Source organism: Podarcis gaigeae, assembly GCF_964106915.1.
Source record: "Podarcis gaigeae genome assembly, chromosome: 1".
Lineage (NCBI taxonomy): Eukaryota > Metazoa > Chordata > Lepidosauria > Squamata > Lacertidae > Podarcis > Podarcis gaigeae.
The window spans coordinates 61,164,709-61,183,491 of NC_139678.1; the positions used below are offsets into that span (position 1 = coordinate 61,164,709).

General features: G+C 39.0%; 1 protein-coding gene across 11 annotated transcripts in view; it reads left to right on the top strand.

The window, feature by feature from the left end:
• The window catches only part of ANO5 (anoctamin 5), a 68,982-nt gene that overhangs the window by 19,752 nt on the left and 30,447 nt on the right, over window positions 1-18,783 (top strand). For 2 of the 11 annotated variants that reach the window (XM_083749984.1, XM_083749987.1), the window contains exons 3-9: window positions 1,944-1,991; window positions 5,971-6,015; window positions 8,502-8,615; window positions 14,430-14,498; window positions 16,067-16,351; window positions 16,638-16,751; window positions 18,136-18,251. In XM_083749984.1, coding sequence (XP_083606110.1) covers window positions 1,944-1,991; window positions 5,971-6,015; window positions 8,502-8,615; window positions 14,430-14,498; window positions 16,067-16,351; window positions 16,638-16,751; window positions 18,136-18,251 — 791 coding nt within the window. The remainder of the gene's footprint in view (window positions 1-1,943; window positions 1,992-5,970; window positions 6,016-8,501; window positions 8,616-14,429; window positions 14,499-16,066; window positions 16,352-16,637; window positions 16,752-18,135; window positions 18,252-18,783) is intronic. The other 9 variants (XM_083749992.1, XM_083749991.1, XM_083749989.1 and 6 more) reach the window with 5 other exon arrangements.

Here is an 18,783-nt window from a genome sequence, read left to right on the forward strand (position 1 = left end):
GTTTAATGCGTTTAAACACATGGTAGTATTTGAGGGCATATACCGGTACTATGTGGGAAGAACAATCCTTTATTCCCATACACCAGGAGAAGAGCTGTGCTTTCACTACACTGGTACAACATCTGCCATATTCTAGACTCACCATCCCAGAAAAACACTCTGCTCCAAAATAGAGTAACAGCAACTACCACACCCCATCGTCCATGGCAGTGGAGTGAGGCAATGGTGTGGATTTGAGGATGAGGTTGCAGAGATGTCCCCATGTTAACCAGATGTAGGAGGAGTCAATCTCTGTTCTCTCACAAAATACACACCTGCCAGATATAATGATGTCACAGCATCTTCCAGTGTGTGAACCACCATTGAACAAGCACGAAGAGGCCAGTGTGTGTATCCCTGCACATAGAAGTTTATTTTCCTTTGTACCGTAAACTGTGCACAGGTACTGTTTATTTTTAAACATAATAGCCACATATTGACAGCAATAATGCCCAATGCCATAGGGCATAGAGCTAGAAAATGAGATGCAAGTTCAAGACGCACTGTAGAGGAATGGGGAGGGCAATATGATTCTGCTCACTTTTGCAATTATATTTCAAGGCAAATGTATTTTTGCTTTATTGGGTAAAGCCTGTGTGTAAATCTGATACTAAAATTGTATTTTTTGGCTTCTGGTTGCAAAGCAATGTAAATTCAGTAGCTGCATCGAGGCTACACATATGATAAATATGGTAGCTTAATAATAAAAGGGCAGATATTTGCAACTTCAATTAAGTTTTTTCAGCATTTTAAATTCTGATTTCTTTACAATAATTTACATGCAATGCATAGTATACAAGATGAGTTATGGATAAGCTATTACCAAAATGTTTTATGAGTATGCATTTCAAGTAATATTTATTGTGATGAATGTTAGCCTAAAATTAGTTCTGCTTGGCTGCCATACCTTCACATAATAAATACCTTATCCACTTTGCTTGCTGCAACAGTTACTGTCCAATATATTCTGTTGTACATCTTTATCTAATTTAAATACAAAGGTGATCACTTCTTTGAATTTTTGTGCTAGATGCTCAGTGACAAACTTGAATCCAGTTTAATTTGTGGATGAATATCACCACCTGGCTTTTATTGTCTAATACTGTAACTTACTCATGCACTCATATGCACTGGACTGAAATTAACCTAGAGAAATTTGCACATCTTGTTTCATATTCCCTACCTGTATTTGAAACTAACGCATCAAACATTTGTCTTTATATATCTTTATGCATCACCACTATATACCCCGCTCGACTGCCAGTTTAAACTCATGTTTTGAGATCACTGTTGGAAAACCTTGTCCTAAGCATTTGTTTGTTATTACATAAAACATTAGATCATTTTTCATACCAAATTTACTCCCTTCTTGAGGTATACAGCAAACCTCTGATTTACATAGTAGATTTGATTGTATTCAAGAGACCGCTAGATTATAGAAATTTCCAAAAGCTTTTAGTGACCAACAGGAAATTTATTATGATAAAAATATAAAGAAAGCTTCCTTTCCCCATCTTTTCCAAATGTGGTATAAAACTCTTATCAAAACCATAGCCTTTTTCTATTTTTATTTTTTTACAACAGAATAGCCAAAATATTATTAGATAGAAACTTTTATTCCTGTTCGCAAACAGGAAGATAATAACCATGTAAAACATAAATTACTGTGGTTTAAGTTTCCTCACTTTATTTCCTCACAGGAAATAAAGCTGACAGGTGGCTATGGCAGTCTATTGTTTCCTTGAGAATTAAACTGGAAATTACTCACTGCAGCTTTAAAAACACATACAAACCCTGCAAGGCTTCATGGTTACTGCTGGGTTTTTTGTTTTTTGTTTTAAGCACCCTGCAGCTTTTGCATCTACACTAATCCCATTATATTTTTCTCATGATGCCACTGGCAGGGCCTAAGTACCACTGAGACTACATTACTCATCTCTGATCTTCAAGCGGTAAGCAGCAATCAGTGGCAGTGGTTATGCATCCCTGCATGAATAGTGCTGTCTCTCACTGTATGTCAAAATGCAACAACAGCAAAAAAAAAATATTTTCCAGTTTTCTTAAGATATTTTGGATATCCCTTCAACAATCTGTGCAATAGACTCTCCAGAACAGTGTGGAAGGTAAAATGGGAGACTGCATGAGAAATCAGCAACAATGATCCCCCTTTCTCTTATATTAGTAGACACCTCTAGTAGAACAGAAGCCATTCTGCAAATGCAATGGTGATCCTTGATTTTCTTTCTTGAGTTACAGTATCAAGATTTCAGAAATAAGGGTAATGTCTGTTTCTGGAATACAGATAGGTAGCCGTGTTGGTCTGTCTATTTTTTTCAGAAATAGACTGGAAAGAGAAGCTGCTGAATTACAACTTATCACCAAACTTAAAACCATGGAGAAACCTGGCCTGAACAAAGACCTTGGATTCTTATCTCATTATACATGACAAAGCCATTTTTCACCTTCTCACCCCTTGCTTTTTCCTGTAAGACCTATTGCAGTCGTTAAGAGTCGTCAACAGGCTCATCACAGCTATCTGCCAACCACCCATTCCCACCACCCTTCTGAGTAATACCCCTCCCCACCTTCTCACTATATAGAAGGGTCTGGAAACTTCTGTTTCAGTGTATCTGAAGAAGTGTGCATGCACACGAAAGCTCATACCAAGAACTGACTTAGTTGGTCTTTAAGGTGCTACTGGAAGGATTTTTGTTTGTTTGTTTGTTTCTGGAATGACACTTTAGAATAAGCGATTACACTTTAGATATGGAGTCTCTGTCCATCCAAAAATTAAACAATTCTTGTCTCTTTAATTGCCTAGTGTTCTCAGTTTGCTGGCATTCATTTTAATCATTAAAATGGACAGTGGTATCAAGGACAGAGAGTACACCAAATATGAAGTGACAAATTGCATAAAATTTCCACACAATGCTGAAAACTGGAAAGTTTTTTTTTTTTAATTCCTTGGGTTTGCTGTGGAATGAGTTGCTATTATGTGTTTGGATCTTTTCTGCTGTTTTAACAGGACTTTGGGTTTATTTTCTACCACCTTGCTCATTCATCTGTCAGTGGGAGTCTGCATGCCCCTTCTGAATAAATGGACTTTCAACACCCCCTCGTCTTGTACTGAAGCAAGCATAAATGTTGGGCAGTGGGGAGTCCCTAATGGATCAGTTTGAAAAATGAAGTCCAAGAAAGTGTAATGCTTTGCTTTATTAATTACTGTAACAATATGCAGCTAGTGAAAGCAGGATAAAAATGGTATCTGTTAACATTCTTAACATGGTATCTCGCTTTTAATCCAATGAATTTTGAATGGAGTTGAGGCAGTCTGCCTTTCAGGTACACCTAGATATCCTTAGCTTCACAGACGAAATTATATGAGGTAGCCGCTGACTTCTTACTATCATTGTGTATTGGTGTTACTAATACTGGTGTTACTTTTCCATTTATTTATCTATCCGGTTTGTGGTGCCCGATGAATGGATCTTTATCATTATTTACTGTACTGCTCCTTGTATTCTGAGCCAAGAGAAAGTTGTAACTCTGGATTTACATTTATTTATTTTATGTGCTTAAGTGAAGTAGGCCTATTTTAGTTTTTTTTCCTTACCTAATAACTTCCATGAATGTTTGTCTTTTTTATGGTTTTAATCAGTGCTTTTTTCCCTAGTGGGACGCTGGGGTACGCATACCCCTAAACATTTTGTGAATCTAAGTTTGGCCTCATTGAGGGGCAGTATTTCAATATGTATAGGAAAATGAGAGTACCCCTAAACTATGTTTTTTTAAAAAAAAAAAAAAAAACCCACAGGTTTTAATTAATATGTTATATAATATTTTGTACAATTAAGCAATATAAAGTTTGTAATTGTGAAATATAACTCCAACACAATGTGTTGTGAATTTAAAGATCTGGAAAAATATCGCTGTGACTTTTTACTGCTTTTTATGACCATATATTCTTCCTTGGTATTTCTGGTCAGTTGATCGCTCACACTTCCATCCCAGAATCATGTTAGCAGATTTCGGTGATATCTTGGTTATCTTACAATACAGTGCATATGGATCATGAACATCATCTCCTTTTTGTGCACCGATTTTATTTCTGAAGTGATTTGTTGTACTGTACATGTGCAGATTGCCAAACTGTGGTCTGTGGACCCTAGTGCTCCATGAGCTTTATCTAGGTGATCCACAGCATGTCTGCATCAAACACTCATATTTATTTTTAATTGTCTTTTATTGCTTTTTTATGTATTTTATTGTATTACAATTTGAAATTTATGGCATGCAACCTGTAATGCAATAAAATACATGATAAGAAATAAATGAAGCAATAAAAAAGCAATTAAAAATCATCCAGCATCTAGCACAGTGCATCACGATTGCTACAACAGGCAGAAAAATCAATAAATGGTCTGCCAAGACTTCAGTAATTTTAAAGTTGTCCACAGGGGAAAGGGTTTGGGAACCAGTGGCATATGCAGCAAATAATTCTTACAGTAGTCATCTGATATAATAAATGTATAAACAAGTATTATTTAAAAAAAGAAACACCAATAACTCTTCTGTTAATATAATTTGGTAGTGGAGGCTGTAACCAAAATTTGCTTTTATTAGCTATGTTACTGGTGGCTGACCTCTTATTTGTTTTGGAGTTAGCAGCTACCTTTAGGGAATGAAGTGCTAAAAGCTTGTACACAACCTACTTAGCTGTTAGGATACAGACAACTTGGATCTTGCTTTGACTTTTTAAATAAGAGGGCACTGAAACTGGTTTTAATCATATTGTGGTAAAAGCCTCAGGACAGAAATAAAATGTGAGGCTTTTATCTGTTCTTAGCTTTATGAACTGGAGGGCATATCCATTCTTCCAATTTTGCTTTGGAGCATGTAACTAGAAGCATGGGAAACTGCCTCAGAGAAAACTCTCGCCCCTGCATGGAATGCCTCCTTTTCCTTCGAAAATTACTTCTGATAGCAATAACTGCAGTGCCCACTACATAGCTCTGAAAGTTCTCCTTTACTGCTATGTGGACAGAAAGGGACGTGGGTGGCACTATGGTCTAAACCACTGAGCCTCTTGGGCTTGCCAATCAGAAGGTCAGCAGTTCAAATCCCTACGATGGGGTGAATACCCGTTGCTCTATCCCAGCTTCTGCCAAGCTAGTAGTTTGAAAGCATGCCAGTGAAAATAGATAAATAGGTACCACTGTGGCAGGAAGGTAAATGGCGTTTCCATGTGCTCTAGTTTCCATCAAGGTGTTCTGTTGTGCCAGGAATGGTTTAGTCATGCTGGCCACATGACCTGGAAAGCTGTCTGTGGACAAACGCCTGCTCCCTCTGCCTGAAAGCGAGATGAACACCACAACCCCATAGTCATCTTTGACTGGACTTAACCATCCAGGGGTCCTTTACCTTTTTTTCTTTTTTATGTATGTGGACAGACTAGTCATACAATGGGCAAGTTCAATTCCCTTTCATCACATATATTTCAGTGTGGACACATAAATGCAACTTGGGATGTCTGCAGGTATAGCTATAGCTTCCTGACATCAAATTACCTTGATTGTAAACTTCCAGCTCTTGCGATAACAGGAATTGAATGCAAAATGCTCAGTCTGTATTTGTCCATGGGTGTCTCTTGGAGCACATTGTTTTCTTGTTGTGAATGTGTCATAGAGAATTTAAGAACCAGATCTCCAAAAATGATATCTTGAATGTATGATATACATATTAGAACTTAAGGTCTTTGTAAGCATATATTGTCTTTGAAATAAGTATTCTTTATTATGGCAGGTTTTATTACTGCAGCCATAACTTTCTGATCTGGAAAAATGAGTCTTGTTCCTGACTTTACGCAATTGTAGATTTAGGTTTTTTTAAAAATAGTGTGGTGACATGCTAATTCCCTGTTGGTTGTTCCAGAAGGCTGGAAGGAGATACAATCTGTTCCTGAAGCAACGTCTCAGGGTAAACCATAGAGAGCTGATACTGCTAATAGCTTGGATGGCTGCAGTGATAACAAGCTTCACTATGTGATGTCTCTGGTTAATTGGGAATTAAATTTGTAGCCTCAATAGTCTTTAAATTAAGAATAGTTGTTTGCATAATATAAACAAGAACATAATTTAGACCAGAAAACCCCCCAATAATGATCAGTGATTTTTAGCTTGTTTCTTAAAACAAAACAAACCCACAGCCACCCTAACATAATTTCATGTTAAACTTGATGACAGCATCAAAGCTCTGCCTACATGACTGCAAACCTTATCCAATTATTTGACAATTGGACATTATATGATATTTAATTTCTGATGGGGTTTCTTCAGCATTGAAAAACTTTGTATTAGGGTGAACTTGATATTACTAGAGACTCATTCTAATCATTGCAAGGTACTGAGTACCAACTGCAAGGTACTGAATACAAACCTAATTGTAGATTAAATTAAGCTCTGTTTTGCATGCATATGTTGGGAGAAACTGCAATTGCTGTATTGGACCAAATTTCCTTCAAACACCCAACCACCATGCATTAGATGAACATTTGCATAGCAGCTGTTGTGATTTATGAGTCTGCTTTCCACACAGAAATAAAGCGCTCAGGGATATCCCATAAGATAACATGGAACAAAAAGCATAATTAAGAGTCAGTTCAACAGTGTGATAAAAGCAACATATGACATTGTAGCAAAATTATGAAAAGGTGCAAATGACACTTGAAACTCTGTGTCACACACACACCCAACATTCAGCTAGCAGAATAAATAATAATATGGGCTTCATAGTGGAATGAAAATGAAGAGCTACCTTGCATAATTGTGAGAATGAATAAAACCAGTGCCGCAAAGCATTTGGCATTACATATAGCCTAAATTTCTATATATGGTTGCTGCTGCTACTACTGATGGCACCAAGTCTAGTGGAATTCAGAAAGGTAAACTTAGGATTTATTGTTTGTTGCATTTGTTCTCCACCTATCCATAAAAAAATTACAAAGGCAGATAGCAGTAAAGTCCACAAAACAATTGGCTTGACTGCACACACCATAAACAATAGTACAGTAAAATCAGATAAGAAACCCAAACAGCGGAAGCCAGTTAAAAACATAATTCAATCTAAAACACAGAGCAGCCGAGAAGAATGACTCAGAAGGGCAATGTCTGGTTAAATAAAAATATTTTTTTGCCTGCAATGCCATCCAAGGTCCCTACTGAAGTTTAGCCTAACTCATAAGGGACTTGACTTGGTGCAAAAAAAATTCTCAAATTTACTCTGGTAATGAGATAGCTTTAAGAAGGCCTTGCAGTAAAGGAAGCCTCTAGCTTAAGGCACCCACTGCTGTCCAGGGTATATAATCGCCAACTGTTTCCCCTCACTATTCCCTGGCACAGTAAATTTGGAAAGCGGAGGGAGACACAGTACTGGAGGGTTGGCAATAGAAGGCTACTGACAGGGAGTTTTCCTTGACTTGGTCTTTCCAAGTTTTGTTGGAGAATTCTTGGGCAAGCCCTGAGACTTCACTAATGAAATTCAGAATAGTCAAGCCAATTATGAAGCAAATCGGAAGGAAACTCACTTTACAGCTATGCGATTAATAGTAATCTAAGTGCATAAAATAAAATTAAAACTAGCTGGAAAAGATACCTCTCCCAGATTTATGGAGTCTTTATGGAAGCAAGTACCTCTATAACATTACTTATGTATCAAATTTGTTCCCACATTTGTTACTGCAGAATCCAAAGTCAACTAGATTTTGTTGCTAAGTGTCTGTTGCCTTCTTAAATATTTATTTAAAAAACAATGACAGATTTTCTTTACTTTCAGAACCACTGCTGTGCTTCCTGCTTTCACATATTGCAAGTGTGTTGTTTTAACAGCAGAGTATTATTATTTTACTGTACAAAATTATGCTAGGACTAAAATAACCTTTTCAATGTTTGCAATTGCTTCTAAAAGCAGACATTTAGACAAAATGTAAAAAGAATTTAAAGATTGTTGTCTTTTGTCATTGTATGTTGCATTTAACATGTCTGATGTATGGCAGGTGAATAACATTTATGTGCAATGAGCTTCAGATGTTCTTTTTCATATATTTCATTCAGTCAAATGTGTGACTTGAAAACATCTGTGATGTATGGGAGTGTGTGAACTTGTTCATGCATGGAGAGGGGTCAGTAGTGTGAGTGACTGTCTGGAAATTAGTGATTAATAGAAGAGGGCAAATGCGAGAAAATGTAAAGAGTACACACACACACACACACACACACACACACACAAACAAACACACACACTACATCCATGAATTATGAAGCATTTCCCTCAAGTTATTTCATAAATCTCATACTTCTTTCAGAAATAGGAGACTGAGTGCTTGAAACAAACTGGAAGATGTGTGGTTTTCTGCTATGTTTATAAGCAGCCACAAATATTAATAGTGTACATTATTTTCTATATAGATTGATAAACGCCATCAAAGCAAGGACTCTGTTTTCTTCAGGGATGGTGTCCGGCGAATAGACTTCGTACTTGCATATGTAGATGATCCAAAAATAGAAGGAGAAAAAAAAGTGGTAAGTTTCTTTTATGACATTTTCTGACATTTTATGACATTAGGAAACAAATGGTTGCTTCCTGTTTTTGCCTCTTGTATGACCAGAAAATAACAGCTCCAAGCAATTTACTGAGGCATGATGTAGTTCTGTCTTAATTTCTGTTCTAAGTTGGCACCTACTTCTTCAGAAGTGTCAGGATGCCATTCTAAGTATTGCATTCTTCACTGTTAATGATTCTGCTCTATACATTTACAGTGGTGCCCCGCAAGACGAACGCCTCGCAAGACGAAAAACCCGCTAGATGAAAGGGTTTTCCATTTTGGAGGCGCTTCGCAAAACGAATTCCCCTATGGGGTTGCTTCGCAAGACGAAAAAAATCTTGCATCCCCCCCGCGGGTTTTTTTCGCTTTTTTCACCCTTTTCTTAAGCCGCTAAGCCACTTATCAGCTGTTCTGCTGATAAGCCGCTTAACAGCTGATCGCTGGAAGCCGCTTGACAGCTGTAGCGCTAATCCGCTAAGCTGTCAATGGGCTTGCTTCGCAAGATAAAAAAACCGCTATATGAAGAGCCTCACGGAACGGATTAATTTCGTCTTGCGAGGCACCACTGTAATATTATCTGTGTAAAGTTCTGTTAATGCCTGTATATATCTTCTAAATAATCATAATATAGCTTTTAAAGTATAGATGTGCTGAGTGGTGCCAGTTGAGCTGCAGCAATCGTGTGGTTATCCTAAAAGAAAAGGTGGGGAGCAGCAGCTTCTTTTCTCTGATGACGATAGCACCATTTTGACTGCAGGTCTGAGCACTATTTTGTGTGGTAGAAAAGTCTGGTAGAAAAGTCTCTGGGAGGGATTCAACTCATGAATCCTATCAGCAGAAGCCCAGTGCAAGGACATTCACTTGTGCAACAGCCCCTCCCTTTTCCGCGTGCCCCCTGAAATTGGTTCTGGGGGATTTTGGGAGAAACACTGAAACAGCATGTGTGGGGAGAAGAGGGGGAATCGTTTTGTTTGGCAAGCCAAAATGCTTGACCTGACAGAAGGATTGCCTCACTGCAATGTTAGATTCCTCTCTCAATGTAGGAGAGGAATGTATGCTTAGACACTGACTTTTTGCAAGAAAACTCAAGGTCATGGAGCCCTGAAACTCTGTTAGGAAAAAATTAAATAGACCTCCATCTCAATGTGACTTGCGTTTATATTCAAAACAATTTATTTCCAAATGTATTGGAAACATATGGTATGTTGTTGCATAGCTTACATAAAATACTATATATTTTCAGGGGTCCAATACACTAATCATAAACAACAGCATTTCAGCAAATGTTTTTTGTTTACCCATCTAGTGACTCGCAATGCTGCCAGAGTAGTTTGAGAACCAGGCTGTAAGCAATTTAGATTTCCTTATCCACAAAAGCATAGAAATAATCTTATCTTCTAAGATGGGGTGGGAACTTTGTCCTCGGTACTTTGTACTACATCTTGTTCCATATAGCTGTTATACACAACAGCAGGGATAGCCAATGTGGAGCTCTCCGGATGCTACGACTATACAGTTTCTTTCATTCCTCACCCTTGGCCATGCAGTTATCAACAACATTTATAGGGTTCAACACTGGCTACCTCTTCACTACAGAGAAAGCAGAGACAGCTTTGCCTATTGCTAATCAATCACTTGGCAATGAATAGAGGGGATTGTACACTAAATTGGTTTCCTGGTCAGGGCTCTTTTCTGGTGGTGTAACCCTACATGATTTTCTTGGGACAACAGTACTTCAGAGATCCCAGTTACAGATAGGTAGCCGTGTTGGTCTGCCATAGTCAAAACAAAAAAATTTCCTTCCAGTAGCACCTTAAAGACCAACTAAGTTAGTTCTTGGTATGAGCTTTCGTGTGCATGCACACTTCTTCAGAAGTGTATCTTCAGAAGCTCATACCAAGAACTAACTTAGTTGGTCTTTAAGGTGCTACTGGAAGGAATTTTTTTTGTTCAGAGATCCCAGCTACCATCCTGTACTGATAATACTATTTTCCCTTGGAGACCAGGGGGTTATATCCAACTGCGTTCTAATTATTGAAATTAATGGGCCTAAATTAGTCATGTCCATTAATTTCAGTGAGTTTAAACTGAGTTGGCTATGACCCTGGCTTATGTAGAATCAGGTGAGCAATATATGAATCCCACAATGTGACTAATAGCTGTTGCTCAACATACACATCTGTATGATCTTAGGCAATTATGCAGAAGACTTGCAGGCTCCACTGACTGAATAACTGGATCATTCACTGAATCATTTGGCAGTTTCCTGGGGTTTGCTTACATGACCTTAAGTCTCATTGTAATATGCAGCACTAGAAAGTTTTTGGCTTTTTAGGTTGCCTTTGCTTTTTTATATTGGCTTCTTCTGCATGTTTTCTGATGGCATTTGAAGATTAGATTATGAGTAATTTGGATGCCCTTATCCAGTGTAGCATATCACTAATGACACAGACTGAGCACTGTCATATTTCTGTTCTTGTGCAATTTGATGATAACTGTTCTATTATAGGATGGTTGGGTGTGTTTTTAAAGAACTACATATGCCATATTATTTTTGCATCTCAATTATTCCATGGCTTTCAGAATGCAATGTAAAGAGACGAGATAATACATGGCATGTTATCCTTAAGTTTGCTAATTAGAACCTTTACTGCATAGAATTACTCAATAAAAAATGCATAGATAACATACACATATTCTGTACGTAACCCTTAAAAAAGAGATCATCCTGTGGTCTCACCTCTGGTAGGAACCATTTGTACATGAGGCCTATGCACCCAAGATACCGTATTTTGCACTCTATAGGACGCACCTTGTTTTAGAGGGGGAGAACAAGAAAAAAATAATCTCCCCCTCTCTGCGCAGCGCCCCTTCAGTGAAGTGGCAAGAGAAATGGAGACCCTTTCATTTCTCCTCCCGCTTAGCTGAAGGGGTGCTGCGCCTTAGCTGAAGGGACACCTAACCTTCAGTGAAAGGAACCCGAAGCCTCCGGAGCGCTTCTTTTCTTTGAAGCCTGGAGAGTGAGAGTGCGCACCGACCCCTCTCACTCTCCAGGCTTCAGCAGAAGGCATCCCGAAGCCTCAGGAAGCGTCCTGAAGCTTGTGGAGCTGGCGGTGGGGAAAGCCAAGCTTCCCTCCCCGCCAGCCCCGGGGAGCAGCGGGAAGGCTGCGCGCAGCCTTCCCGCTTCTCCCAGAGCTTGTCGGGACTGGCAAGGGAAGCCCAGGCCCCCCCCCCCAGCCCCAGGGACCACACATTTGCTCCATAAGACACAGACATTTCCCCTTAGATTTTAAGAGGGAAAAAAGTGCATCTTATGGAGCAAAAATACGGTAGTTTGCAGATCCATAGTTAAATCTTTCAGTTGCATTCAGACAGCAAGACTGGGCTTTTGCAACACTGCTCAAGTTTCACTGTCTTTTTCCTTGGGGAGTTGTTTATTGTGTTCCTTTCTTTTTGAGACTGTGTGAGGCCTTCCTTTCTGAAGAATGGAGAGTTTAGTACAGCATCAAGGCCATTGCTGATGGCAGACTAGTTCTCAAAGAAAAAATTATGGAGAGACTGCTTTCCTGTCCCAGTTTGTGTCGACCCCAGCTTGACTTCTTGTTGGTTTAAAAACCCCAAACCATGGAACTGTAGCAAGTGATTTTCTTTTTGCTGCATTAAAAACTCTGACTGAAGATCATCTGGAATATCTGTGAGGGTTACTCTATGGAAATAAACTAGAAGATTGACTAATCTTAATAGAGATCTTAGTTTTTAACATCTGCCCACTGCCTGAATACATTCAGTCCAATTATATGTCATTGGGAGAAGCAAAGCTGGAGGCGTTGTCAGACGTAAAGGTTTACTTAGCAACGTCTTCCTTTTAAGCAGTGAACTCTAACCATGGATTTTTATTTTATTTTTCTTTTATAATGGATTTGGGCTTGACACTTTGTTAAGGATTGAAAAAAAAATGCATGCAGTGTCATACTGTACAGTAACTGCTAGGAAATCTCATGCATTGCTCTTTCTACAGCACAGTGACTTGGCAATGTTCTGTGGGCTAAGAATAGAAGCATTCTTGGGAAAACATCTGAGAGCTGCACAGTCTGGAAGTCTGTATGCTTGCTTTGTTTTGCAGACATATGCTAGTGGAGCACTTAATTTTTCATACAAAGAAAACTTTTAAAAATCATTTCCATTTTCAGCAGAACCTTAAAATGAATCAATGAGAAGCTGAAATGCTGTCTAATAGAAAGAGTTGGTTCAGTGCTGCATGCCAACACGCTCTAGTGCATGCCTAAGCATATTTATTTGGGTAAATATGCTATAGAAGTTGGGCCAATTTACATGTGCAGTTCTGAAATACATCTCCCTAAGTTTCACATGAAGAATAATGGATTGCACAAAAATTGCTACATCAGAAAACAGGCTTGAAAAGTGGTGCATCAAGTTTCTTGATTCTCACAGGCAAACAACTCCAGAGAAATATCCCTCATGTGAAAGTTATTCTTTGAATAACTTGCACTGTTATGTTTTGTCTATAGTACAGGGAGAAGTTCATGTTCAGAATATGAATTTTGGTCTTATTTTCCCCCTTAGTAAACCTTCCCCTTTCCCCTATTGTGGAAATTTTGCAATCTAACCAAAAAAAAACACTAGTTGTTTTTGGTATTTCTGGTGTTGACTTACCTGGATCAAAATAACACAAACTTTGGCAACAAATTAGAAACAGGCAAATGTTTGGAATTTATCCACTGTTGCACATGTCACTTTCACTTATTGTTTGTCCACCTAGTGGATTTTCCTGGTGCTAGGCTTGTTGATTTTACTAAAGAACCAAAATGGTAGTAATCATTTGCCTAAAATAAAAGGCCCTGTTCTGTCTCTCCCCCCCCCCCCGCCCCAATGTGGACTGTGCCATCTTGTAGGCAGTAATCACAAATGCAAAACATTCTTTACAATGTAGGACATCTGAGAGATGTGAAAGGGAAACTACTGGTGATGCCTTCCAAAGAGTCGTAACAAAGCGAAAGCCTTGCATGAGAACCCCTGAATTATAATACATGCACTGTAAACATGTTATCACTTTGCTGATTATTTGAAGGTTAGGAGCAAGCAGCACTGTTATCTTAAAGTGAACTTCTTTTTACATTGTTAGCACAACTTTTCTCTAAGATAACATGTATTATCTGTTCATTATATTAAACTTCTTTCAGAATCATTAACTTTAATCACTGGACTTTGGTGCCTATTTTTTATCTTCATAAAACTGTACCATGGGAAATTGAAGTCTGCCTTCAACTGTTACCCTGAGGGTGAACTTGGGATGGGTCTACAATATAAATCAGGAAGTCTGTTAAGGAAACTGTTCAAGTCATTCTAAATAGGTGCTGATAAATATTATTTTTGTTTGTTTAGTTACTGCCTTTTACACATGTGTTGGTGTGATTTATAGTCCTACCATAAAACAGAAAACAATGTAAAATGGTCACCTAAGGCAGGGACATTTTCATCTAGCTAGAAAAACATCCCTTTAAATGATATGCCTTTTCTGCTGCTGGATGTCCAGGGAGCAGCCATGGCCAGTTGACAGTTTGGCTACTAAGGTGGCTATGATCTCTCTTCTTTTTCACCCAAGATGTGGTTACTGTCACCAAGAGAATGGTAATATCATTTTTAGACCATTGCACTGTGTTTTGTATTGGGCTGCCCTTGAGAACATTTCTTTGACACATAACAGGTATTTATCGATTTAAATGCACCTACTATTTTAATAAGAAGTAAAGAGTTTTTTGTTTTCCTTCAGGAACGGAGACGAGAATTTGAGAACAATCTAGAGAAGGCTGGCCTGGAACTAGAAACTGAAGACAAGAAGGTAACGAAGCATTATTATGCCTTCTTACTTCTTGAACATATGCTTAAACTAGATGGGGGATGAAGAACTCTGCTTGGAAATTGCTAGGAAATAGAATGTCTATTGAATTGCGGCATCTTTCACCTCCCTGCCAGCAGCATGTTTAAGATTTGTTTGTTAACAGCGTGCTAGATGCTGATCAGAAAATAGTGATGCATTCCATTCCTGGAGAGGTTCTGTGACCTTTAGGTGTCATCCAAAACCCTGCAGTGCCTAACAACATGGAGAGGTGCTACAGTGATATCCCTGCTCCTCTGCCTGTCAAGCCCAAGACATACCTGGGATCAGGAGACTGCACAGTCCAGCTGCAACAACAATGCTTCTATAGAAGAAGTCTCAGCGAGTAGTTTCAAGATCGAGGAATTTCACTTTCTTAACTCAAAGTATGGGAATTGCTCTGATTATGACATCTTCTGATTCCAGGTGTGCCTAGGGTTTGTTTGGGCCCATTATCCTTTGTTGTGTGGGGGTACGGGAGATGAGAAGTGTAGCCCCATTGAAATAGAGCCTCTTTGTAGATCTTGTTGATAAGCTGTAATCCTTCAGCTATCATCAGTGGGAGGTTTGTTAAAGGCCTACAATAAAGGAAAAAGAAGGGCTAGAAGAGCATTAAGCTGTAAATGCAGAAAATCTTCAGGCATATGGTCTAAATAAAGGTTTTGTATGGAGACAGAATATGGACCACTTCTGATGAGCACAACTAGCTTTTCTTGGTCTTCATTATTCTCCCATTTTGCCTGTAGATGATTGGTCATGATTGACTCCCACTGGGATTAATAGAACAAGTTAGCACTATTGGTTTCAGCGAGATTTAAATGTAACTTAGTATTTCTTTTGGACTATGATGTACAAAATGCTATCAAATACCTAGAAGAGTAATGAGATGAATAGCAAACAGGGCGGCTTGACATAGAATAGAAGCACATGCTTTCTAAACTGCACTTTCTCATTATGTTCAAAATATGCCTTTTAGGGCTTGTTTCTGGTTTTAGTCTGAAGTTTAAAAAATATTTTAAAGGTTTATTTTGCATGTTTATATTTTATGGTATTTTGTTTTTTAAGAAATGTATATCGCCCAGAAACACTTGTAATGGTGGATTTAAAATGGTGGTAAAGGCTAAATAAATATTTATGCTAGAGTCCAATGTAGCACTAAGTCTGTCATTTCATCAGAGGAAGGATTTCTCGATGGGTAATGAAATGTTCTCCCTTTCTCTTCATTCTGCACCCCCCCAAAAAAATCTGTTCCAGGTGTTCCCTTCTGCAGCAGATTTAGTGAGGGCATAGGATGCTCATAGTGGAGGGTGCAAAAAAGGAGAGAAAGTCTTATTACCCATGTGGAAATCTTTGCACTGGCAGGTCACAGGAGTTCAGTACCACCCAAAGTAATCTTGTTTTTGCTTACTACGTGGATGCAGTGGCACTAGCTCCCATAGATGATATCTGTATTTAATGTGAAGCTTCTTTATAGATGTATGAATGTGAAAGTATTGCCTGTTTAACCTCAAACCTTATCATTTCCTACGTAGGAATCTGACAATGGCAAAACTTACTTTGTGAAGATTCATGCGCCATGGGAGGTTCTGATCACATATGCTGAAGTGCTGAGCATAAAAATGCCCATCAAAGAAAATGATATCCCTTGTACTGCGGAAAACCCTTTTGATTGGATATCTTGGCCATTTAGGCTGCCTGAAATTGTGATGCACCCAGAACCAGATTACTTCACAGCCCCATTCAGCAAAGAAAGGCAGGAACTCTACCTCATTGAAGACGAGAATACATTTTTCTCCCCGTCTGTCAGGAACAGAATTGTGAGTACTTCCGACACATTAGCACACATGAGGTGCAATTCAACGTTCTGGAACCTTATATTGAAGTATTTAAGTCTGTAAAGGTAATGGGTTAATAAATTAGTTTAAAGGTCAAATATAATTTTATTTGACTAACATATCTATTTTTGGAGTGTGGAAAATGTTTTGTATCCACGCACTGCAGTGAAGAACAGTTGCGAAGGAAAATTACCAGTAGATTACCTGATAATCATAGTATATTCATTTTAAACTGTGGGGTTGGTTGGTTTCTCTCTCCCTCTTTTAGGTTTTCTATATTTTAACAAGGTGTCCATATGGAACAGAAGAAGGGAAAAAGAAGTTTGGAATCAAACGGCTCTTGAATAATGGCACCTATACTGCTGCTTATCCTCTTCATGATGTAGGTATTTTTTTTGTCATTCATTCATTCATTCATTTCAGAGTCCTTCCCTGTTTTCCAAACCTCAGTTTATCTGTTTTTAAGTGACACCTCCTGGGGAAGACATAGTATGTGTGATTCTCTGTAATTGTGACTACTGCTATGGGAAACTGCTTACAACATAACATAACGTAACATAACACCTGTGCAAGCCTCGGGAAAAGAGCGAGGAGGGGAAGAAGGTTAATTACAACTGTGCTGTCAAACTGGGATGGTTATTGCAGGGTTAAAGTTTAGTGTCAAAGCGCCCTCTGGCGGCATACAACAAGTGCTTCACTGGAGCCCATTTTTGGATTTTCTTTTTAGCAGTTTATATATGAATGGGGCGCATAATTGTTTTTAGAAACTATGTTAGGAAATTGTGGCCTTTTATGTATTCATTAAAATACTTGCACAGTGCTGGTTCATGTGATATAACAAGAACAGCAATATATACAATGCAACAATATATGCAATGGAATATAAAATAGTACAAAATGATCATTTTAATTCCTAATTGCTCAAAAAAAATTAAGCAGTTGCATGGACCTGCCTACATAACAAGGTAGAGATTCCTTCAAGCGAAACATCAAAAACAAGGGTGTCTGCTGAATCTTTGCTAAAAGACTGTTTTCAGTGCTTGCAACCAGCCTGGCTTCTGGTAGAGGCCAGTCGGGCCTCTGTAACATGGGCCTGGCTCCTGATGATCTCAGTGATCAAGATGGGATATAGGGTTTCCTGAATACAAGTTGGTCAGCACTTTGTATATTAACACAACAGACTTGAAAGTTGGGCTTGCATATTGCAAGACTCCTGAACCTCTATACCTAAATAGTTTGAGAATTTGAAAAATAATTAGGGACTTAATTGCTGGGAGAGTAAGCACAACATGTTCCTGGCACTAGAATAACTGCAACTTGCCAGGGCGAGTTGGGGAAGGCAGGCAGCAGGAAGGTCTGTGCTCTGATGACACGCTGGCAGGAGGAGTACATCTGCACAATCCCAGTTTCTTTGTTGCACTGCCCCTTCCCTTCTCCCTCCTGGTAAGTCACAGGGCTGGCAGCGTAATTCGTTCCCTGCCATCTACTCCTGCTTGTTGCTGCCCCACAGTCAGTTAAGTTTTAAAGGATGTATTATTTAGACCTGGCAGAGATGCAGTCCCCAAGTTTCAGATTAAGTGTGCTTGTTCTTAAGGAATGCCCACGTTGTTGGTCTTAATACTATAAATAGCTATTTCTTGCCACCCGCCCCCAGCCTGTCATATACATAGAATTGTACCAATTTCTACATATATTATGCAGAACACATGCTGCCGTTTACTGATCTGTTTTATTTCTGCTTTATTTCATTGTCCACGCTGACACAGTGCCAGTACTGGAAGAGGGCGAATGACCCGAAGTGTGAAAATGAAAGGTACACCCTCTACAGAGAATGGGCAAGGTTTCCTCGTTTTTTCAAAGAACAGCCCTTGGACCTTATCAGGTGAGCAATTGGGTACTCTTGTCTTAATGAAAGCGCCAGCTTTTGCATTGCCTTGCAATATAAACCTACTTTAATTTTTAGATTATTCCATAGTTCAAGGAAACCTCAAAAATTGTAAAATGGCCTTAGGGGTCCACAATCTAATGACCTCCTGCTTGGACTGCTGCAATGTGCTCTACATGGGACTGACCTTGAAATTGGTCAGGCAGCTGCAGCTAACGCAGAATGCTAGATTGTTGAGTGGGGCATTCTGATAGGACCATGTTCTGTCAATCCTGAAAGTTGCACTGGCTGCCAGTGAGATCTTCGGCCTAATTCAAGGTATTAGTACCAGTGCCCTAAAATGCTTGGGGGCCATGTGCCTAAAAGAGCACCTTTCCCAAGGCCCACTATCTCAATCACTACAATTCACAGAAGAGAGCCTGTTGGTGGTGCTGCCACTTCCCGCTGCCCTGTTGTTGCTGACCCATGACAGGACCTTCTCATTGGCCATTCTCCATTTGTGGGCTGTCCTCCCCGGTGGGGTGGGGTG